The 24423-nt window shown below is 40.1% G+C and overlaps 1 protein-coding gene and 1 pseudogene across 1 annotated transcript in view; both read right to left on the bottom strand.

Moving 5' to 3' along the window:
- Positions 1 to 3629: 3629 nt before the first annotated feature.
- WBP2NL (WBP2 N-terminal like) overlaps positions 3630 to 24423 on the bottom strand; it is a 34479-nt gene continuing 13685 nt past the window's right edge. The window contains exons 5-8 of the mRNA XM_029205697.1: positions 20806 to 20916; positions 11300 to 11744; positions 4937 to 5007; positions 3630 to 3919 (exon numbers count right to left, since the gene is read on the bottom strand). Coding sequence (XP_029061530.1) covers positions 11365 to 11744; positions 20806 to 20916 — 491 coding nt within the window. The 3' untranslated portion in view covers positions 3630 to 3919; positions 4937 to 5007; positions 11300 to 11364. The remainder of the gene's footprint in view (positions 3920 to 4936; positions 5008 to 11299; positions 11745 to 20805; positions 20917 to 24423) is intronic.
- LOC114885631 lies at positions 9201 to 9719 on the bottom strand (annotated as a pseudogene).

Below are 24423 nucleotides of genomic sequence, written 5' to 3'. Positions count from 1 at the left end.
TTGATTAGGATTACATTGAATAGACCAAATTGGGAAGAACTGACATCTTGACAATATTGATTCTTGCTATCCCCTGTACATGGAATTCTTGCTATCCCATTTATTTAGAATTTCTTTCATCAGAGTTCCATAGGTTTACCCCACATAGACCTTGTACATATTTTGTTGCATTTATACCTAAGTATTTCTTTTTATTTTATTATTTTATTTTGGTAAATAGTATTGTGTTTTAGTTTCAAATTCCAATTGTTCATTGCTGGTAAACAACTGACTTTGTATATTAACCTTGTATTCTGCCACCTTGCTATAACTGCTTATTAGTTTCAGAGGTTTTTTGTTTTTTGTCGATTCTTTGGGATTTTCTACCTAGATAATCATAAAAAATCATGATAAAAAAAGGAAATAAAATGTATACAGACTTGGAAAAAAGTAAAACTGATTTTTTTTTTTTTTGGTCTTATTGCATTAGCTAGGACTTCCAGCACAGCATTGAATAGGAGTTGTAAGAGGGGATGTCTTTTCCTTGTTCCTGATCTTAGGAGGAAAGCATCTAGTTGCTCACCATTGAGTTTAATGTTAGCTATAGAGATTTTTTGGTACATGCTCTTTATCAAATTGAGGAAATTCTCTCTACTCCTAGTTTACTGACAGTTTTTATCATGAATGTGTGTTGGATTTTGTCAAATGTTTTTCTGCGTGTTGATATGATCATATGATTTTTCTTTAGCCTGTTGATATGATGCATTATATTAATTGATTTTTGAATGTTAAACCAGCCTTGCATACCTGGAATAAATTCCACTTAGTCATGGTGTATAACTCTTTTTATATAGTGTTGAATTCAATTTACTAATTTTTTGAGGATTTTGCATTTTTGTTCATGAGAGATGTTGATTTGCAGTTTTCTTTCTTTTCTTATCTGGTTTTGGTATGAAGATAATGTTGGTTGCCTAGAATGATTTAGGAAGTATTCCCTCTGCTTCTATTTTCTGGAAGATGTTGTACAGAACTGGTATCATTTCTTCCCTAAATGTTTTGTACCAGTTAACCCATCTGGGCCTAGTGCTTTCTTTTTTGGAAGGTTATTAGTTTTGAATTCAACTTATTTAATAGAGATAGGCTTATTCAGATTATCTATTTTTCTTTAGTGAGTTTTGGTAGATTGTGTCTTTCAAGGAGCATTGGTAACTTTTGATTGTTTCTTAGAGTTTCCATCTCTCTGCTTACATTATCCATCTTTTCTTGCATGCTGTCAACTTTTTCGATTAAAGCTCTTTGCATAATAATCAGTTGTTTTAAATTCCCAGTCTGATAATTCCAACATTTTTGCTATGTCTGAGTCTGGTTCTGATTCTCGCCCTGTCCAAGCTGTGTTTTTTGTCTTTTAGTATGCCTTGTAGTTTTATGCTGAAAGCCAGACATAATATACTATGTAAAAGGAACTGAGTTAAATAGGCCTGTATTGTAAGGCCTTATGTTTATCTGGCTTGGAATTAGGCTGTGTTTATTATTTGCTGTATCTGCAGGTATGAGAGACTAAAATTTCCTCTGGTGTCCATGTTTTTGTCTCCTCTGTTGTCTTTGTGTTTCCCTAGAGACTGCTTAAATAAGGTCTGAGATGTGCAGTTCTTTCAGTTGTAATCCCCTGCTGTTAGGCAGGGGCCCTGTGGATGTGGTGGTATGGTGCTAGGGGAAAGGAAGAATTCTGTAGTCCTATGATTAGGTGTCAAACTTTTAGTGACTTCTGCCCCTGGGCTTTGACCTTCACAAGTGTATCCCAGTTGTTGGATTCCACCCCCCTTAGTGGAGGCAGAAAGACTAATTAGGGCTGGACTTGGACATTTCCCTTCCTCTGCATGAAAGGTTACAGTGGACTGGAGTTGGGTATTCTCCCTCCCTGGGTCAGTTAGGCTCTGGTAAAACCCCAGTCAATTAGACCCTGGTTAAATGATTTCTCTTGAGAATAGACCATGTTAAGGGAATAAAAGGCTTTGGGTGTAATTTCAAAATAGCTACTATTCCATTACCCCTGCTGGAAGTACAAAGGTTTTTCTTTTCTCCATTCTTTACTGTGGGGAGCTGGTAGGGCTCCTAGAGGTAGAACTCACAGAAATGTTGGACTCCTCCCAAGGACTGGACCCCTGAAATTTTTAACTCTCAAGCTTGCCTACAAGCTTGAATTGCCTCCAGCAATTCGTCAACTGCAGTTTAAGTTTTCCTACCCTGATGCTGGCTCCATTGGTGGGGTTTCCTTTCTTGAGTTTTGTTTTCAGTGAATTGTGATTCTCTGTATCCACCTGTCTCTCCAGTTTTGCAGACAGCAGTTTGCCCTGAGGACTTCAATTCTCTGATGGATCTAAGAAGAGTAATTGATTTTCAATTTATTCAGCTTTTTTTTCTTGTTGTGAGGATGGGAATGTTGACTTCCAAGCCCCTTACCTGCTCTCCTCCTTTTTAGGAATCAGTCTGTGAAGGGAGCAGAAGGATTTGCAGACACAAGGGGACAACCGGTCTCCTTACTAAGCTGGACCACGTGCCCAGACCAAAGGCCTTCCTGGTTGGGGCATCAAAACAACGCAGACAGCCTCTTCTCCAGGAAGCCTACAGAACCAACTTGGGCTGGCCAGAACTGCTCCTCTGAACCCTGTGCTGACCTCTATCACTGCACTTATGTAAGGAATTAGGAGTGTCTCTCTCATTGGTCATCAGGTAAAAGCCAGAAGTCTAATGCCATAATTGGGTCCAAGGGAAAAACCCAAGGCTGAGCAGAAATATTTCTAAATTAGTTCCTTTATTTATTTATTTATGGCAGTGCCTCGAGGCATGCAGGATCTTAGTTCTCCGACCAGGAATAGAAACCATGCCCCCTGCAATGGAAGCATGGAAGCTCAGAGTCTTAACCACTAGATCGCCAGGGAAGTCCCTTTCCAGCTTTATTTATTTATTTATGTCTATTTATTTTTGCCCATATTGAGGTATGCCAAGGCCATATCAGAGGTCTGATGACCAGGGAAGATAAGACCAGCAAAGCAAGCCAACAGGAGAAGGTCTAGACAACCTCCCTGCAGGGACCACACAGAGGGTGTGGTACTTACCTGCTTCCATCTTATATTTTAGGGATGGGTGGAGTCCAAGACAAGGTGGACACTTGGAAAATGTAATGAAATTGTCTATCTCTGGGGTAGTCTGTTTACTCCTCGAGATCAGGGCATGTCAGATTCCTCAGAGCACAGGACTGGCTCAGAGCAGCCTCAGTAAGTACTTAACCTGAACTGATCCTTAGGAAGCCCAGGGCACAATATTGGGCAGTAGAACAAACAAGTGTCAGCCCACAAGCTCTTACATCGATTTATTCTGACCCTCCTCTCCATGGAGAGTCAGAGAATAGGCTTCCCTGACTTAGGCAAGTGCTCCATCAAGGGGATTCAGAGACTTCAGCTGAGAAGATCCATCTCTCTTGGAACCAGACAATGAACAGTTGAAGCAGGACAAGTGCAGCACCCAGCCTGAAGCTGAGAGCCTGGGTGCATCCAAGCTGCCCTACTGGGAGGCCCCAAGGGAACAGCACCAGGAAATGCATATCACAGATGCCCTCAGAAACAGAGAGACCCAAGGCCAAGGAGCGGTATGCAACAGCAAGCAGGCTTTAATCAAGGGTGAAAACCAGCATGACCCTAGCTTCTTCGGTTACACTGACTTCTCTTTTATCCTCAGGACATAGACAGGAAGGAGGCCTGTTTTCTAAGGACAACCTTTTTAGGAATCAATCTGTGAAGGGAGCAGAAATCAGTCTCCATCCCCAAACTGTTTCACGTGCTGGTTCGGATCTCTCTCACTCTGGTTGGCTTGCGGTCTGTTTTCAAGCATTTTCCTTCCTTGAGAACAGGAGGCTTCTCACGTTCATCTGTGTTTTGAGGCACTGGGTATAAGGGAAGGAACCTGGGAATTAAGCTGCCTTTACACTAGCTGTTCCCTCCGCCTAGAGCACTCTTCCCCAGATATCCGCGTGGCTACTCCCTCATCTCCTTTACCCTTCAAATCGTTCCTCAAATATTACCTTCTCAACAAGGCTGTATTACAATCTGCTCCCTCTGCCAATCCTCCAGTTTTCCCAATCTCCCTTACTTTGCTCTATATTTTTTCATAGCTCTTAATAACTTCTGTCTTTGCTTTTCCTGCAGTATGAATATGATATGCCTAGTTATATCATAACATTATATATATATATATAATATTGACTGTGTCTTCGTATTAGTAGAATGTAAGCTCCATAAGAGCAGGAATTTTTGTTTGTTTTGTTGACTGATAAAGTGCATAGAAATGGCACACAAAAGGCACTCAACAAATGAGTGTCTGAATGAAAAGGGAAACCTAGGTTTGGATCTCGCCCTGTCGCTTACCAGTCAGCTGTGCGCCTTTGACAATTTGCTCCTCCCTCAGGCCCAGTTTCTTCATCTATGAGATTGGAGTCCAAGCACCCACCTCACTGGATTATGCATGTGAAGTGCCTGGCACTATCTATTGATAGTTAATAAACGGGCCGGTCAATTGACCTAATTACTGCCCCTCTCAAACGCTTCACCTTCCCATCTGTTGTAAGTACCCTTTACTCGGAGCCATCGCTAAGGCAATTAAGACCTTTAGGTCTGGGGCTGTGATGGGGGATGAGGGCATGAGGCCATGAAAAACCCAAAGATCTGAAGATTCTCTCTTTCTGGTGCCAGCTGAGCTGACTCAAGGGCAGCTGACCTCAGGCTCTCAGCAGGCCCCGCACCCCAATTACATGGCAGCAGAAGATCTGGAACCAATCTACTGGTTCTGTGAGAAATCTGAGCCCTCCTCTGACCTGCTAAACCACGTTTGACACAGTTGATTTTCTAAGCCCTCTGATCACCAGGGATCAAGCCTGCAGCAGGGAAAGAAACTCAGAGCTCACCAGGACCTCACAGGTGTGTGGAGAGGATCAGGCCACTACACGCACAGGGAACGCCTCCTACTGCTTGGCACCTGTGGAATGAAGAGAGGATGCTCAGGAGCAGAGGTGAGGGTCCCATGTCCTGCCTCCACCTCAACAGCTGTGGATTCTTTCATTTCCTAAGGTTGCCAAGCTTCAGTGTGCTTAGCTGTAACATGAAGATATTAATAGATTTTCGTCCTCACTGGATTGCTATGGTGAGATACGCCTCTGAAGTGCTTTAGCACTTGCCAGGCACCTAGCTATAGTAATAGTCATTAGGTCATTTTCTAAGGCCTTTAAACACCAGATGAGTTCTATGGGACCCCCTTGCTCGTGGTGGCTTTGGCCAGTAAGAACCATACAAACTGTGGCTGTGAGGTAGGAAGAGGTGAAATATAACCATGCCTTCAGGGCTGTTCAACTCAATCGGCCAGAGAAGAGACAGCTTTCTCCAAAATCCGAAAAAAAAAATTTTTTATGTCAATCTATTTATTTATTTTTATTGGGGTAAAGTTGATTTATAATATTATATAAGTTTCAGGGGTACAACATAGTGATTCACAATTTTTAAAGATTATACTCCATTTATAGTTATGATAAAATATTGGCTATATTCCCTGTACTGTACAATATACCCTTGTAGCTTATTTATTTTATACGTAGTAGTTTGAACCCTACCCCTATCCTGCCCCTCCTCCCTGCCCTCTCCCCACTGGTAACCACTAGTTTGTTCTCTGTATCTGTGAGTCTGTTTCTTTTTCAGTTATATTCACTAGTTTGTTTTATCTTTTAGATTCCACATGTAACTGATATCACACAGTATTTGTCTTTCTCTGTCTGACTTATTTCACATAACATAATGCCCTCCAGGTCCATCCATGGTGTTACAAATGGCAAAATTTCATTCTTTTTCTTAATGACTGAGTAGTATTCCATTTTGTGTGCATGTGCGTGCATGTGTGTGTGTGTGTACACACACCACATCTTTTTTATTCATGCATCTGTTGATGGACACTTAGGTTGCTTCCATATCGTGGCTATTGCAAATAATGCTGCTATGAACATTGGAGTGTATATATCTTTTCAAATTAGTGTTTTCATTTTCTTTGGCTATATACCCAGGAGTGGAATTGCTGGATCATATGGTAGTTCTACAACTAAAGTGAATCTACACATGGTGAGTGAGCACTTGATTACTTCTTTGTGTCTTCTAGTATGGTGGAGTCTGAGCATTTATATGTATATTAAAATACTTAAAACTTTACACCCAAACTACTCTTCTATTCTTCTTTATATCACATTTATGGCCTTGGGTTGATTTTGGTTGAAATAGTGCAGAATCATGTGCAATTGTCTACGAATTTGATTCCAATGAAGTAAAGGAGACATTACAAAATATTTTTTCTAAAAGGGGGCATTCAGTCTGATAGAATTAAAAATTACTGTAGCATAAAACTTGTTTTTCTCATTTAACAATAAGATATAGAAATTTTTGCATATGTAGCATGCAAGTTCCATAGTTTAAATATTTACTATTAATGGACATATAGGATATTTCTAATTTGGTGCTGTTAGAAACAATGAATGTAATGAAATCTTCCCACGTTGTTGTGCACACGTGCAAGTATTTCTTAGGAATGGATATTGAGAAGTGAAGCTGCTAAATCAAGAGTAGAAATATTTTGGGCTTCCCTGGTAGCGCACTGGTTGAGGGGGACTCCGGGAAGATCCCACATGCCGCAGAGCGGCTGGGCCCGTGAGCCATGGCCACTGAGCCTGCGCGTCCGGAGCATGTGCTCCGCAACGGGAGAGGCCACAACAGTGAGAGGCCCGCGTACCGCAAAAAAACAAAAACAAAAACAAACAAACAAAAAGAGTAGAAATATTTTAACTTTTAAAAGGTACTTGGGGAATGCCCTGGCAGTCCAGCGGTTAGAACTTGGTGCTTTCACTGATGAGGGCCTGGGTTCAATTCCTGGTCAGGGAACTAAGATCCTACAAGCTGCATGGTGCATCCAAAAAAAAAAGGTACTGCCAAATTTCTTTCTAAAAAGGGATACCATTGGGAGATTGGGATTGACATATATACACTAATACGTATAAAATAGATAACTAATAAGAAGCTGCTGTATAAATAAATAAATAAAATTAAAAAAAAGAATAATTAGTTAAAAGTAAATAAAAAGGCATACCAAGTTATACTCCCACCAATAGTGTACAAAAAATAATCTTTTCCCCACATTCTTCCCAACACTTGAGTTTTTCGGTCTTTTCTTAAATTTTATATTGGAGTATAGTTGATTTACAATCCAAAATATATTTTTAAAAAATCCTTATACAACTTAATAGAAAAGCAAACAAACAATCCAATTAAAAAATGGGGGGCTTCCCTGGTGGCGCAGTGGTTGAGAGTCCGCCTGCCAGTGCAGGGGACGCGGGTTCATGCCCCGGTCCAGGAAGATCCCACATGCCACGGAGCGGCTGGGCCCGTGAGCCATGGCCGCTGAGCCTGCGCGTCCGGAGCCTGTGCTCCGCAACAGGAGAGGCCACAACAGTGAGAGGCCCGCGTACCGCAAAAAAAAAAAAAAAAAAAAAATGGGGAGAGGCTCCGAATAGACATTTTTCCAAAGAAGACATACAAATGGCCAACAGGCACAGGAAAAGGTGCCCAACGTCACCAGTCATCAGGGAAATGCAAATCAAAACCACAATAAAATATCACCTCACACCTGTAAGAATGACCACTACCAAAAAGACAAGAAATAACAAGTGTTGGCAAGGACGTAGAGAAAAGGGAACCCTTATGTACTGCTGGAGGGAATGCAAAGTAGTGCAGCCACTATGGAAAACAGCATGGAGGTTCCTCAAAAAATCAAAGCTAGAACTGCCATATAACCCAGCAGATCCACTTCCTGGCATTCATCCTGTCAAATACAAATTGGCACTTGCCATCTACCTCTACAAGGATTAAATAATGTGCTGCTGCATCTGCTGACTTTCAACACCCCCTGAAAGGAGTTCAGGGTGGAGAGCAGAAATGAGGTTCTCTGTGCTCTGGGAAAACTGGCAGGACAGGTCTTCAGATAGTTAGGTATTTTCAGGAGCTGATTTTATGAGCCCAATTCTTATATCTCCTCATATCAAGCACTAAAATCCTTCAGGGTGGTGTCTGCTCCTCGTGACTAGCAGTAACCTTCTGCAAAAAAAATATGTACTTGATTGCATGTACTCCCCCTTCACCAAATCACATATATACTGACCTCCCCCACTACCTCTTTGGAGCAGTTTCTCAGAGCTATCTGAAATGCTGTCTCCCAGGCTATAGTCCTCATTTTGCCCCAAATGAAATTTAACTCACAACTCTCATGTTGTACATTTTTTCTTAAGTCAACAATCCAAAAGAAACAAAATCACTATCTTGAAAATATATCTGGGGCTTCCCTGGCGGCGCAGTGGTTGAGAATCCGCCTGCCAATGCAGGCGACATGGGTTCGAGCCCTGATCTGGGAAGATCCCACATGCCACAGAGCAACTAAGCCCATGCGCCACAACTACTGAGCCTGTGCTCTAGAGCCCACGAGCCACAACTACTGAGCCTGCGTGCCACAACTATTAAGCTCATGTACCTAGAGCCCGTGCTCCACAACAAGAGAAGCCACCACAATGAGAAGCCCGCACACCAAAATAAAGAGTAGCCCCCGCTCGCCGCAATTAGAGAAAGCCTGTGTGCAGCAACGAAGACCCAACACAGACAAAAATAAATAAATAAAATAAATAAATTTATTAAAAAGAAAAGAAAATATATCTGCACCCCAGTGTTCAATGCAGCGCCATCTGCAATAGCCAAGACAAGGAAACAATAAGAGTTCATCACGAGATGAATGGATTTTTAAAAAATGTGGCACATATACAATCAAACATTACTCAGATGCAAAAAGAAGGAAATCCTGCCATTTGAGACAACATGGATGGATCTCGAGGGCATCACACTAAGTGAAGTCAGACAGAGAAAGACAAATACCAATACTGTATGATCTCATAGGTGAGATTTTTTTAAAAAATCAAAAACAAAAAAATGAAACTGAAGCCATAGATACAGAGAACAGATTGATGGTCACCAGAGGCAGTGAGTGAAATGGGTGAAGGTGGTCAAAAGCTACAAATTTCCAATTATAAAATAAATAAGTCACGGGTATGTAATGTACAGCATGGTGAGTATAGTTAATAATACTGTATTACATACTTGAAAGTTGCTAAGAGAGAACTTTTTTTTTTTTTTTTTAACCAGTCATCTTTTCTTGGATGTTAATTCTGCATCAGGATATGAAAGGATTCAGGGGTGCCGGGCAAAAGTCATGGTCAGGAATGCAGAGTATGCCCTCTTCAGAGGTACTCACTTGGCTGCTCATGTTTAAGTTCCTTGTAAGAACTGCAGTAGCTGAAAAGCACATAAGCTGCCAGCAACATAGAAAGCCCTACAATGCTCCCTTTCTTCATGTTGAAATACTTGTAATACCAGTAATAACCTCTTTGAAACGCTCCAGCAGTTCCTTTAAGGATGAAATCCCGCATTAGTATCCAGCTTGCCAGCTCCCTTAGTTTGACATTCAGGAGCTTCTTCTTCAGTGGTACAACTGATTCCATCTTGGAGTCCTGGCTGTCTGCCCCAATATCAACTTTTCCATGTTGAACAAAGTGTGAGGCATAACTAAAGGCCTTCTGACATTCTTCATCTTCATAGGGTTTCTCACCACTATGAATTCTCTGATGCAGAAGAAGAGATGAATGTTTTTCAGGTAGAAACGTTTTTCTATCACTGATTATTTTATAACTTGAATCCAAATCTGTACTCCAGTTTCTTGTTTCTTCCCTCACAACCATCCAGGGTTCTTTTCCTTGCTCCAATAACACAATTATGTCTGGCTTAGAAATGGAATGGCCCAGTGAGACCAAGTTACTATAGTTCTCCATCATCACATTGTAGTACAACTTCTTCTGAACAAGGTCGAGAAATTCCCACTCATGCTGAAAGAACGCTATGGCCACATACTTGAATGTTATTGGTCCATGGGCCATGATTTTAGACCTGCAAGAGCTGATCAGTCCTCAGGGTTCCTTTACCAGAAAAACACAGAGTCCAGAAAACCCAGACCATCCCTTGCCAGCTTGGGGCTACCTCTGCACAGTCATTTCGCAGCAACCTATGCTAGTTTCTTGCTTGGATGGATGCCACTTACAGGCAGTTCCCAACAAGGAACATAGAAAAAGGCCCGAGGTGGAAGTCACCTCGTCAATTGTCTCAATCATTTTCTTTTTTTAGTATTTATTTATTTATTTGGCTGTGCCAGGTCTTAGTTTTGGCATGCAGGATCTTTAGTTGTGGCATACGGGATCTTTTTAGTTGTGGCATGTGGGATCTTTAGTTGTGGCATGCGGGATCTAGTTCCCTGACCAGGGATCGAACCCAGGCCCCCTGCCTTGGGAGTGTGGAGTCTTAGCTGCTAGACCACCAGAGAAGTCCCTGTCTCAATCTTTTTAATGTTTGTAAATCTTTAGAGATAAAAATTCTCATTTCAAGTTGCATTTAGCTAACACTAGTCAGGTTGAACAAACATCTTTTCAAATGATTCTTGGTCATGCTATTGCCTCAGTTAATTGAGAATTCACATCTTTTGTCCATTTTTTATTTTGGGTTGATTTGCAGAAGTACATATATTCTGACTACAAACTATTTGTTTGTTTAATATATATGTTGGAAATCAGTTTCTCCTAGTCTCTTGCCTATCTTTTAACTTTGGTCATACAGAAGTTTCAAATTTTGTTATAGTCAAATTTATCACTGGTTTCCTTTATTTCTTCATTGTTTTTGGTCTTCTTATAGAAGGCTTCCCCTACCTCTAGATATCATTTTCAATGGCTGCATAATATTTCATTGTATGGATATACCATAATTTGTGAAATTCTCTCTCACTACTGAAAATTTAAGTTGTCCCACCCTTTCACTAATATAAATAATGCTATGAAAAACAAAGTGTTCAAGTTGATATTTTTAAATATATATCTTAGTTCCTAGCAAAATGAGCATAATAAGTGTTTCTTGAATGAGGGAGGGGAAAATGCAGGACATTTTTTCCACACTCACTCAAGGCATGTTAAAAAAAATGCAGCCCAATGTACACCAAATTATTGGAGAATTAGCTCTACAATTCTACTTCTCCTTTAGCCCATCTAATCAAGAGTTGACTCTGCCTCTAAAATCTAGGCATCTAGCTTCATCTTCCCTCTAAGGTTGCCTTTCCAAAGGGTGTGACAGCTATCTGAGACAGGCCTTTAACCACATACCTGAGTCATCCTTATTATTGTGACTTCAGTTTTAGGGTGCCCTTTGCTTGGTGAGTCTTCAATGTTTACTTCTTAGAAGGTGGTAAATGAGCCTGAGAAGATGAGGTAGATGGAAGAGAAGCCTCCGGCTGGGCTGCCACAGATTTGTGAGAGGCAGCTCTATTTCCAGCAGGTGGAGCTTCATATGCTGGAGGTGGGGCTTCATTTCCAGCAGGTGGGGCTCCATACCCTGCAGGCAGGGCTTCATATGGCACTGGTGGGGTTCCATATCCCGCAGGTGGGGCTCCATATCCCCCACGCGGGGCTTCGTATCCCACAGGTGGGGCTACGTATTCCCCAGGAGGGGCTCCATATCCCCCAAGCGGAGCTCCATATCCTGCAGGTGATGCTCCATATCCTGCTGGTGGGGCTCTGTATCCTGGTGGTGGGGGTCTGTAGACCACAACTGGGTATGCTGAGAAGGAAAAATATCAGTTAGTCATTTTTTAGAGTAGACAAGGAATAAGTAAGAAGGAGGTAGAAGATAAAAAATAATACTGGGGCTTCCCTGGTGGCGCAGTGGTTAAGAATCCACCTGCGGGCTTCCCTGGTGGCACAGCGGTTGAGAGGCTGCCTGCCGATGCAGGGGACATGGGTTCGTGCCCTGGTACGGGAAGATCCTACGTGCCGCAGAGCGGCTGGGCCCATAAGCCATGGCCTCTGAGCCTGTGCGTCTGGAGCCTGTTCTCCGCGATGGGAGAGGCCACAACAGTGAGAGGCCCGTGTACCGAAAAAAAAAACAAAAACAAAAACAAAAGAATCCGCCTGCTAATGCAGGGGACACGGGTTCAAGCCCTGGTCTGGGAAGATCCCACATGCCACGGAGCAACTAAGCCCGTGCGCCACAACTACTGAGCCTGTGCTCTAGAGCCTGTGAGCCACAACTACTGAGCCCACATGCCACAACTACTGAAGCCCATGCGCCTAGGGCCTGTGCCCTGCAACAAGAGAAGCCACCGCAATGAGAAGCCCCTGCACTGCACGAAGAGTAGTCCCTGCTCGCTGCAACTAGAGAAAAGCCCTTGCGTGGCAATGAAGACCCAATGTAGGCAAAAATAAATAAATAATTAAAATTAAAAATAATAATAATAATAATACTGAAGCAAACTGACACAGGAAGAGAATTCAGGCAGAACAATGCAGAAGCCATATTCTTCAGCCATCACCAGCTGAAGGCTTTATCATTTCTTGTTGTAGAAGAATTCAAATCAACATGAAAACAACCCTATAGTTATATTTCTACATTACTTATAGTTGTACCCAGATACACACTTAATAAAGTTTGTTTTGATGATAAAAAAGTAATAAATGCTCAATGAGGAATATGTATTTGAGAAATAGAGAAGAGATAAAATTTTAAAAGTCATGAATAATTCCATAATCAAAACCTTAATATTTTGGTGCATTTATTGGTAGGATCTCTGTTAATCTTTTTTACACGATCATGATTATAACAACCATACAATTTTTAAAAAATCTGGCTCTTTTTACTTGACATTATGAGAAAGTTCTTTATATTATTAATGTATTTCATAAATTAAAAGCTGGACTATATTTTATCATGCTGATAAGTGCTACTTATGATAAGTGCTCCCTGGTTGTTGGAGAGCATGTTGCTTCCAAATTTCCAATTAATATTATAATAAACATGAGTTTTATTTATTTCCTTGGCTACATTCCCTAAGTGATTTAACTGTATCAGTGTGAATGGACAACTGTCAAGTTACTTTTCCATAATCCATATTTATGTTTAAGCTATGTAGAAAACACATTAAAAGAACTGTCTTAAAGATGCTCAAAGAACTAAAGGAAAATGTGGAGAAAGTCAAGAAAATTATACATGAACAAAATAGAAATATCAATAAAGAGATAGAAAACCTAACAAGAAAAGAAACAAACAAAAAATTCTGGAGTTGAAAAGTACAATAACTGAAATGAAAAATTCACTAGAGGAATTTACATTCAGATTTGAATAGGCAAAAGAAAGAATCGGTAAACATGACTACAGGACAATAAAAATTGTTGATACTGAGGAACAGAAAGAAAAAGACTGAAGAAAAGTGATCAGAGCCCAAGGGACCAGTGGGACACTACCAAGCAGACCAGCATACACATTGTGGAAGTTCCAGAAAAAGAAGAGAGAGAGAAAGATGTAGAGAAAATATTTGAAGAAATAATGGCTGAAGACTTCCCAAATCTGATGAAAGACATGAATATAAACATCAAAGAAGCTCAATAAACTCCAAGTAAGATGAACTCAAAGAGATCCACACTGAGACACACTATAGTCAAACTTTCAAAAGCCAAAGATAAAGAGAGAATATTGACAGCAGCAAGAGAGAAGTGAATAATCACATACAAGAGATCCTCAATAAGAAAGTCAGCAGATTTCTCACCAGAAACGTTGGAGGCTAGAAATAAACTGTCCAACAAGAATCCTATATCTGGCCAAACTCCTGTGAGAGTGAGAAAGAAATTAAGATGTTTCCAGATAAACAAAAGCTGAGGGAGTTCATTACTACTAGACTTGCCCTGCAAGAAATGCTTAAGGGAGTCCTACAAGGTGAAATGAAAGGACACTAGACAGTAATCTGAAACCATATGAAGAAATAAAGATTTCAGTAAAGGTAAATCATTGAGCAATTATAAAAGCTAATATTATTATAACAATGGTTTGTAATTCCATTTTTGTTTTCTACATAACTAAAGAGACTAATGCATTTAAAAGAATTATTAGGTTATGTTTTGGGGGGCACAATGTATAAAGATGAATTTTGTGACATCAACTGAAAGGCGTGAAGACAGAAGGGCTGTAAAGGTACAGAGTATTTGTATGTTACTGAAGTTAAGACAGTAAAAATTCAAATTAGTGTTATAACTTTAGGATGCTAGGTGTAACCCCCATGGTAGCCACACACACACACACACACACACACACACACACACACACACACACAAACACACAGAACAGCTATGAAATATAAACAAAAGGAAATGAGAGTAGTGGGAGTCAAGATGGCCATGTGGGAAGACATGGAGTTAGTGTCTCCCCACAACTAGGGCACCTGCCAGCCTCTGGTGGGGGACTCTGATGCCCAAGGAGACAGGAGGAACCCCAAAGTGAACCAGTTGGTCATAGGGGGACTGAGGGGGGAGGAGAAGTGGAGGCCAGACAGGATCAGCGCCCCTGAGGCTGGGGAGATCAGGAGAAGCATGTGGGAGGGACTCTCTGGGAAGAGCAGGAGAGGAGTGGAGGGTGATTGCCTGGCCCACTCAGGCCGGGGAGCCTGCTGAGCTCCCAGACCGGTACCCACCCCATCCAGGCCGCGTGGGTCCTGGGGACATAGAAGGGAGGTCAGAGAGATCAGGAGTCAAAATCAACTAAACACAAAAGAAGACAGTAATGCAGGAAATGAGGGTCAAAAAAGCTATAACGCATATAGAAACCAAATAGTGAAATGACAGAAGTAAGGCCCCCATCATCAGTAATTACTTTAAATGTAAGTGGATTAAATTCCCCAATCAAAAGACAGAGATTGGTAGAATGAATAAAAACTCATGATTCAACTGCATGCTGTGTGTATAAGAGACTTATTCTAGATACAAAGACATAAATAAAATGAAAGTAAAAGGTTGGAAAAAGATATTCCACGTAAATAGTAACCAAAAGAGAGCAAAAGTGGCTATACTAATATCTGACTAAATAGACTTTACATCAAAAAGATTACGAGATAAAGAAGGAAATTACATATTAATAAAATGTTCAGTACAGCAAAAGGATATAACAATTATAAACATTTACACACCTAATGACAGACCATCACATATATGAAGCAAAAACTGACAGAATTGAAGGAAGAAATAGACAGTACTACAATAATAGTTGTAGACTTCAATATCCTTCACTCACAATGATGGCTAGAACAACCAGACAGAAGATAAATAAGGAAATAGAGGACATAAAAAATACAACAAACCAACTGGATCTAACAGACAAATATATGACACTCTACCCAACAACAATAGAATACACATTCCTTTCAAGTATACATGGTACATTTTTCAGAATAGAACATATATTAGGCAACAAAGTAAGTCTGGATAGATTTTAAAAGATAGATGTCATACAAAGTAGCTTCTCTGACCACAAAGGGATGAATTTACAAATCAACAACAGAAGTAAAACTGGAAAAATTATAAATTTGTGGAAATTAAACACCGCACTCTTAAACCACAAATGGATCAAAGAAGAACTCACAAGGGAGGTTATAAAATACTTAGAGATGAATGAAAATGAAAACACAACATACCGGGACTTCCCTGGTGGTCCAGTGGCTAAGACTCGGTGCTCCCAATGCAGGGGACCCGGGTTTGATCCCTGGTCAGGGAATTAGATCCCACATGCCACAACTAAGAGTTTGCATGCCACAACTAAAAGATCCCACATGCCACAACCAAGACCCGCTGAAGCCAAATAAATAAATAAATTTTTTGAGCTTTTTTTTGTTTTTAATTATTATTATTTTTTTTTATTTTTATTTTTTGCAGTACGTGGGCCTCTCACTGTTGTGCCTCTCCTATTGCGGAGCACAGGCTCCGGACGCGCAGGCCCAGCGGCCATGGCTCACAGGCCCAGCTGCTCTGTGGCATGTGGGATCTTCCCGGACCGGGGCACAAACCCGCATCCCCTGCATCGGCAGGCGGACTCTCAACCACTGCACCACCAGGGAAGCCCCTAATTTATATTTTATACAGCAGGTTCTTATTAGTTATCTATTTTATACATATTTGTGTATATATGTCAATCCCAATCTCCCAATTCATCCCACCACCACCCCACATAATAAATAAATATTTAAAACAAACAAACAAAAAACACCATATACCAAAGCTCAAAGGATGCAGCAAAAGCAACGCTAAGGGGGAAATTTATAGCTAAAAACACAGTAAAAAACAAAAAAGATCCTAAGTCAACAACCTAACCTAAAAACTTAAAGAACTAAGAAAAGAAGAACAAACTAAATCCAAAGCTAGCAGAAGGAAGGAAATAATAACAATTAGAACATAGATAAATGAAAAAGAGAATAGAAAAACAATAGAGAAAATCAGTGCAGCCAAAAGCTGGTTCTTTGAAAAGATCAACAAAATTGAGAAACCTTTAGTTAGACTGACCAAGAAAAAAAAGAGAAGATTCAAATTATTAAAATTAGAAATGGAAGTGGGTACATTACTACTGATTCTACAGAGATAAGAAGGGTTATAATACGCTACTATGAACAACTGTATGTTAGCAAATTGGATAGCCCAGAAGAAATGGATAAATTCCTAGAAGCCTAAAACCGATAACACTAAATCATGAAGGAATAGAAAACCTGTATAGACCTAGTAAGGAGACTGAATCAATAATTTAAAAAATCTCCCAACAAAGAAAACACCTGGACCTGATTGTTTCACTGCTGAATTCTACTAAACACATAAAGAACTAATACCAATCCTTCTCAAACTTTTCCAAAAAATTGAAGATGAGGGAACACTTCCTAACTCATTTTATTACCTATTGTGAATAATGCTTCCATGAACATGGTGTACAAATGTCTCTTAGACCCTGCTTTCTATTCTTTTGGTATATACCCAGAAGTGGAATTGCTGGGTCATTAAAAATGTTTTTAGGAACCTCCATACTATTTTTCACAGTGGCTGTCCCATTTTATATTCCCACCAACAGTACATAAGCATTCCAATTTCTCCACATACTTGCCAACATTTGTTGTTTACTGTTTTTTTTTTTTTGATAGCAGCCATCCTAATGGGCAAGAAATGAAAACTTATGTTCTCACAAAAACCTGTACCAAAACCTGCAACCAACCCAGATATACTTGAGCTGCTGAATGGTTAAACAAACTGTTGTACATCTATACCATGAACTATTACTCAACAAAAAGAAGGAACAAATTATTGATACATGCAAGAACCTGGGTGAATCTTGAGGAATAATGCTGAGTGAAAAAAGTCTATCCCCAAAGCTTACATACTACATGATTCCATTTATATAACAATCTTGAAATGTCAAAATTATAGAAATGGAGAACAGATTAGTGGTTGCCGTGCGTTAAAGAGGAGGGGGAGGAAGGGAAGTAGGTGTAGCTATAAAAAGACAAACAGAAGTGATCCTTGTGGTAATGTAAATGTTCTGCATTTTTATTGTATCCATGTCAATACCCTGGTTGTGATATTATACTATAGTTCTGCAAAATGTTACCAGTGGGAGAAACTAGGTAAAAGGTATAAAGAATATCTCAGTATTATTTCCAAAAACGTATGGGAATCTACAATTATCTCAAAATAAAAAGTTTAATTAAAAAACCATAATTATAGCAATAAACAATCCAAAAAGGAAATTAAGAAAACAATTACATTTACGATAGCATCCAAAAGAATAAAATACCTAGGAATAAATGTAACCAAGGAGGTAAAAGACTTGTGCTTTGGGACTTCTCTGGTGGTGCATTGAGAAGACTCCACGCTCCCAATGCAGGAGGCCCAGCTTCGATCCCTGGTCAGGGAACTAGATCCCACATGCATACCGCAACTAAGAGTTTGCATGCCACAACTGAGGATCCTGCATGCTGCAACTAACACCCAGCGCAACCAAATAAATAAATAAATATATTTTTAAAAAGACTTGTGCATTGAAAACTACAAAACATTACTGAGATAAATTAAAGAAGACCTACATAAATAAAAAGAGTTCCTATGTTCATGGGTTAGAAGACAATATTAAATTAAGATAGCAATTCCCCCATAACTGATCTACAAATTAAATGCAATCCCTATCAAAATTCTAATGGTCTTTTTGCAGAAATGTAAAAGTTGATTCTCAAATTCATATGGAGCTATAAGGGACCATGGATGGCCAAAACAATATTGAAAAAGAAATACAAAATAGGAGGACTCACACTTCCCTATTTTGAAACTTACTACAAAGTTACAGTAATCAAAACAATGTGGTACTGGCATAGGATAGACTCATATACCAATGGGAATAGAACTGAGAGTCCAGAAATAAACCTAAACATCTATTACCAATTGATTTTCAACAAGGGTGCCAAGACCACCCAGTGGGGAAAGAATAGTGTCTTCAACAAATGATTCCTGGACAACGGGATAAGCACATGCAAAAGAACAGAGCTGGACCCTAACCTTACTCCATATACAAAAATTAACTCATAGAGACTTCCCTGGTGGTCCAGTGGTTAAGACTCCATGCTCCCAATGCAGGGGGCCCGGGTTCGATCTCTGGTCAGGGAACTAGATCCTGCATGCTGCAACTAAAAGATCTTGCATGCCGCAATGAAGATCTTGCATGCAGCAACAAAGATCCCATGTGCCACAACTAAGACCCAGTGCAGCCAAATAAATAAATATTCTTTAAAATTAAAAAAAAATAACTCGTAACGAATCAATAACTGAAATATAAGAGCCAAAATTATAAAACTCTTAGATGAAAACATAGGGGTAGATCTTCATGACATTGGACTTGGCAATGGATTCTTAATTTGATACCAAAAGCACAAGTAACAAGAGAAAAAAATAGATAAATTCATCAAAAATTAAAACTTTTGTGCATCAAAGGATATTCTCAAGATGTAAAAGATGACCTACAGAATGGGCAACATATTTGCAAGTCCCATATCTGATAAGGATATCCAGAATATATAAAGAACTCTTACAACTCAAACAATGAAAAGACAAACTACCCAAGTTAAAAATGGGCAAGGACTAGAATAGATATATCTCCAAAGAAGATATGCAAATGGCCAAGAAGCACATGAAAAGATGTTCAATATCATTTATCATCAAGGAAATGCAAATTAAAATTATAATGAGATATCTCCTCACAATCACTAGGATGGCTTTAATATAAACAACAAGCAAAAAAAAGTTAAGTAACAAGCATTGGCAAGGATGTGGAGAAATAGGAACTTGTACATTGCTGGTGAGAATACAAAACAGTGCAGTTGCTGTGGAAAACAGTTTGGTGGTTCCTCAAAAAAGTTAAACATTAAATTACCATATGACCCAATAATTCCAAATGTAGGTATATACCCAAGAGAAATGAAAACTTATGTCCACCTGGAAACCTATATACAAATGTTTGTAGGAGCTATTATTCATAATAACCAACAGGTGGAAACAAGTCAAATGTTCATCAGTGGATGAATGGATAACAAACTATGATACATGCAATGGAATATTAGTCAGTTACAAAAAATGAATAAAGTACTGATAATGCTACAGCTTGGATGAACCTTGAAAATATTATGCTAAGTGAGATAAGCCAAACACAAAGGTCACATGTTGCTTGACTCCTTTTATGTGATATACACAGAATAGGCAAAGCAGATTAGAGGAAACCAAGAGATGTGGGGAGGGGACAATGGGGAATGATTACTTAGTGGGTATGGAGTATTCTTATGGAGTGATGAAAAAGTTTTATTTTGTTTTTTTTGGCCTCGCCACGCAGCATGCGGGATCTTAGTTCCCCGGCCAGGGATCAAACCTGCGTCCCCTGCAGTGGAAGCGTGGTCTTAACCACTGGACTGCCAGGGAAGTCCTGAAAAACTTTTGAAACTAGAGAGAGCTGACGGTTGTACAACATTGTGAATACGCTAAATACCACTGAATTGTATATTTAAAAATGGTTAATTGTACGTTATGTGAATTTCAACTCAAAAACACTTTTATAAAACTTTAGCAACACTTACTTTTAGATCTTGAATATTAGATTTTAGTAACCCTTAAAAACTAAGGTAACTATTAAGACTATAGATAACTATCCTTCAGCTGTATACAAAACTAAATAAGCCGATGGACACGTACGTCATGCTCCAAGAAGAACCCAAGAGGCAGCCTGCATTTGGGGGTCTGTTGGTAACCTGTTAGGAGACTTTTTGTGGTCCACCAACAGACTGTGGACCGTAGTTGAGAATCACTGATCTATGTCTCCTGGGAACATGACTCAGCAGCTATGGACAGGCACGACGGTTAAAGGAAAGTGTACAGGGCATAAAGCCGAGGACTGGAGTCCTCAGTGAGGTTGAAGGGCATGGCACAAGCATGATGGCTATGCTTGTGTGAAAGGGGAAGGGGGAAGTTGGCAAGAGCACATGTTTCTGCTCAGGCTGTAAGCAGGAAGTGGCTGTTCCCACTGATGGGAGTTGCCCAGCTATGCTCCATATTTGTACATTATAGTTAAAAGTAAACCTGAAGTGGAAGCCTGGTCATTTACTGACTTGCCACTGAGTTTTAGTCTGGAAATGAAGTCATGGACTCAACCATTTTCCAGCCCCCCAAACCTCTGCTGCTTCTTCTGCAGCAGAATTGGAGGCAAGGTAGCAGTGAATAGATCTTTGAGCCCCTGGCATACCTTTCCACCTCCCAGGAAGAACCTCCATGCCATATCTTACCTGGACAAGGCGTCTGTTGGGTGCACATCATGCCCCCTGGTGCAGTAATTATATAGAGTCCTGAAGTGCCGAACCAGTAATTTACACTTCTAAGTGGAATTCCTCTGGCAGCTGAGAAGACAAGTTTGGCAAAATAGGGACTCTTTAATTCTTTTAAGTCGGATGTACAGCAGCTAGCAACCAAATAATTAACAGAGTATTAACCATCACCTTACATGTGTGTCCAACAATGTCCCCAGGATACAAGATTAAAAATATACATTGCCCTTGTCCTCAACTGTATGCTTCTTGAAGGCAGTGATTGTGTATATTTGCCTGTGCTTATTGAAGGCCTAGCATAACACCTACCATGATAGGTATTCAGAAAAAATTTCCAAGTGAGAATTCTATCAAGTTGGCAAGTCCATTAAAGGCCCATGTAATGGCAGTACTAAAGAAAGCACTTCTGTTTGTCTCCCTCTGCCTCTCTCTTAAAAGGACACTTTTGATGGTATTTGGGGTCCAGTTGAATAATCCAGAGTAATCCCCTCATCTCAAGATCCTTAATTATACCTGAGAAGGCTTTTTTTTTTTTTTTTTTTTTTTACAAACAAGGTGACATTCACAGATTCTGAGGATTAGGACACAGATTATATCTTTGGGAGCCATTGTCAGCCTGCCACACTAATTTCTGGCCTATGGCATATGACCAGAAGTAATGTACACCGCTTCCAGGCCTGACCCATGAAAACTTCCCAGGTGAGATCTTTACTCTCTTCCCCTCTCTGCTCGCTACCCAAAGAGGTCTTGGAAGCCATGTGTTAACAATGGCAGAGACTCTATTACCCTGGGTCCCTGAAGGGCTATGTGGAACAGAGCCCCCTTTCACCCCTGCTGATTGGCCTTTATATAAGCAGTAATATCCATTATTTTAAGCCATTGATAATTTGGGGTTTATCTGTTTCAATAGCTAGCATTATCTTAACTAATTCACTCTGAATCTAAAGTTGTCATCCTTCCCTGTTACCCTCCCTTTCAATATTCTATTAGTATCCCCTTTCAGAATAAGTCATTATTTTATTCACTTACACGTTTGCTTATTTCTTATATGACTCTCACTAGACCATAAGTTTAACAAAAGCAGGGACTATGTACTTATGTCTCGTTCACTGTTGTGTTCCCAATTGTCGCTCCTAGTGTTTGGCACACAATAAGTACTCAATACATGTTTGTTAAAAACTTAAATCGAAGAGCCCTGACAAAGCAACTCTGCTGAGGGGAAAGGAATCTCTCCTGGTCGTATAATCAGCTCATGATGCATGATGGGTGTTTAATTAATTCCAAAGGCCTCAAGGAAGCCCATTCACAAGACCTGACTCTTGCCAGGGGAGTAGGCATAGGCTTCCACACCTAAACCATGACATAATCAGACCCAGAGCAGTTTCAGACATTGGGCCAAGTTCATATAAGTTGCCTAAATCCTTTCCAAGTGGCTGTGCAATGGCTGAGACACTGACCTTCCTTTGCAGGCCAAGAAGCAGAACTTAATGAGAGCACAAAGAGAATCCCCTGAAGTTGCCTGACCCTTATCTCATAATCCTAAAAATAAGCCCCCTCAGTACTGTGAGGCCAAAAATAAGAGTGAATTCAAGACCGAGAATGCAATTGTCCCGAGTTCCCCAGACATCTGTAGCAAAGGGGAACTGGATTTCCAAGTGTCCCCTGACCCGGATTCTTCATAGCTACACTCCCTCTGTCTGTAGGACACTCTGTTATCCAATGTCAGGCTTCCAGATGCTGTCTGCCCTCTGGACCATGAAGAGCTGCCAGTTGGGTACAGCTTGTGAACTCCTTGGCCTTTATATATTTGCACTGTATTTTTAACAGTAACTGCAACAAATTTTCTTACTCCTCAATTTTCTCTAACATGGTTCTTCATCACCCCTCTTCTCCAGCAGTTCACTGAAATCTCTTGATAATTCTGCCAAAAACCTCAAATTTCCTCCTGCAATGCACATTTTTCAGTCTTCATTTTACCAAACATCTCTCCAGCAGCTGACAGATGACTACCCAGTAATGCTTGAACCTTTCTCCTCCCTTGACTTCCAGGATAATGAACTCACTTGATTCTTCTCTCACCTCTCAATCAGCCCCTTCTCAATCTCCATTGAAGGTCACCCCTCCCTACCTATCCTTTAAATGTTGAGGACCCTTGGCATACCATCCTTAATTCACTGAATGAGCCCATCATTCACATGGCTTCAGAGATGACCGATGTGCTGAGGATTTCCAAATCAGTGTCTTGATACAGTGCATCTTTGGAGCTCCAAGCTGCATGTCTACTGCCTCTAGCAGCTTGTGTACCTCACACTTAATATGGTGCAGGGGTTAAGAGTGTAGGCTCAAAAGGACACAACATCTTTTATACAGTATTCCTGCCAAAATACATGACCTGAATATAATCATGAGGAAACAGACAAACACAAATTAAGGGATATTCTACGAAACAATAAGGCTGTATTCTTTTTAAAATGTCAGGGTCATGAAAGACAAAAAGAAAGGCTGAGTGCAGACTAAAGGAGACCAAAGAAATAGGACAACTGAATTCAATATGTGATCTGGGATTAGATCCTGGATTGGAAAAAAAAATGCTATTAGAATTAGGAATAGTAATGGTCAATCATTTGAATTTGAATAATCAATAGTATTGTTTCAATGTTAAATTTTCTGATTTGATGAGCACACTGAGGTTGGATGAGAGAATGCCCTTGTTCTTAGGAGGTACACACTCAAATATTTAGAAATGAAGGAAATGATCTTTGTGACTTACTCCCAAATAGTTCAAACAAAAGCAGGAAAAAAAAAAAAAAAGAATAACATAAAGCAAACGTGGGGACTTCTCTGCTGGCGCAGTGGTTAAGAATCCGCCTGCCAACGCAGGGGACACGGGTTCGAGCCCTGGTCTGGGAAGATCCCACATGCCGCGGAGCAACTAAGCCCACGCGCCACAACTGAGCCCGCGCGCCTAGAGCCTGTGTTCTGCAACAAGAGAAGCCACCGCAATGAGAAGCCCGTGCACCACAATGAAGTGTAGCCCCCACTCACCGCAACTACAGAAAGCCTGCGTGCAGCATCGAAGACCCAACACAGCCAAAAATAAATAAATAAATAAATTTATTATTTTTAAAAAAGCAAATGTGGGAAAATGTTAATAATGGGTTAATCTAGATGAAAGTCCATGTGAGTTCATTGTAATATTCTTAAAACTTTCTATAGATCTTATTTTTTTTCAAAATGAAAAGTTTAAAGAGAGAGAGTATGTTTAAGGTTCAAATTCCAGCTCCACCACTTGCTAACTGCATAGCCTTGAGAAATTATATAACCATCACTGACTCAGTTTCCCTAGCTATACATTGGGGATAATGATAGAACCTACATCATAAGTTTTTGTGAGGATTAAATAAATTAACACATGTAAAGGCCTTGGAACACTGCCTAGTATATGATAAGCATTCAATAAATGTTAGCTAGTATTAATTACTATGTCTAAAGTTGAACTCAATTCCTCTCCAATTTAGACTACCGCTTATAATAATTTTTTTTTTTTTGGCCACGTGGCTAGCGGGATCTTAGCTCCCT

This window comes from Monodon monoceros, unplaced genomic scaffold (assembly GCF_005190385.1).
Source record: "Monodon monoceros isolate NGI ecotype Baffin Bay Population unplaced genomic scaffold, NGI_Narwhal_1 Super_Scaffold_6, whole genome shotgun sequence".
In the NCBI taxonomy this organism is placed as follows: domain Eukaryota; kingdom Metazoa; phylum Chordata; class Mammalia; order Artiodactyla; family Monodontidae; genus Monodon; species Monodon monoceros.
This window is presented reverse-complemented; position numbering and strand designations above follow the sequence as displayed.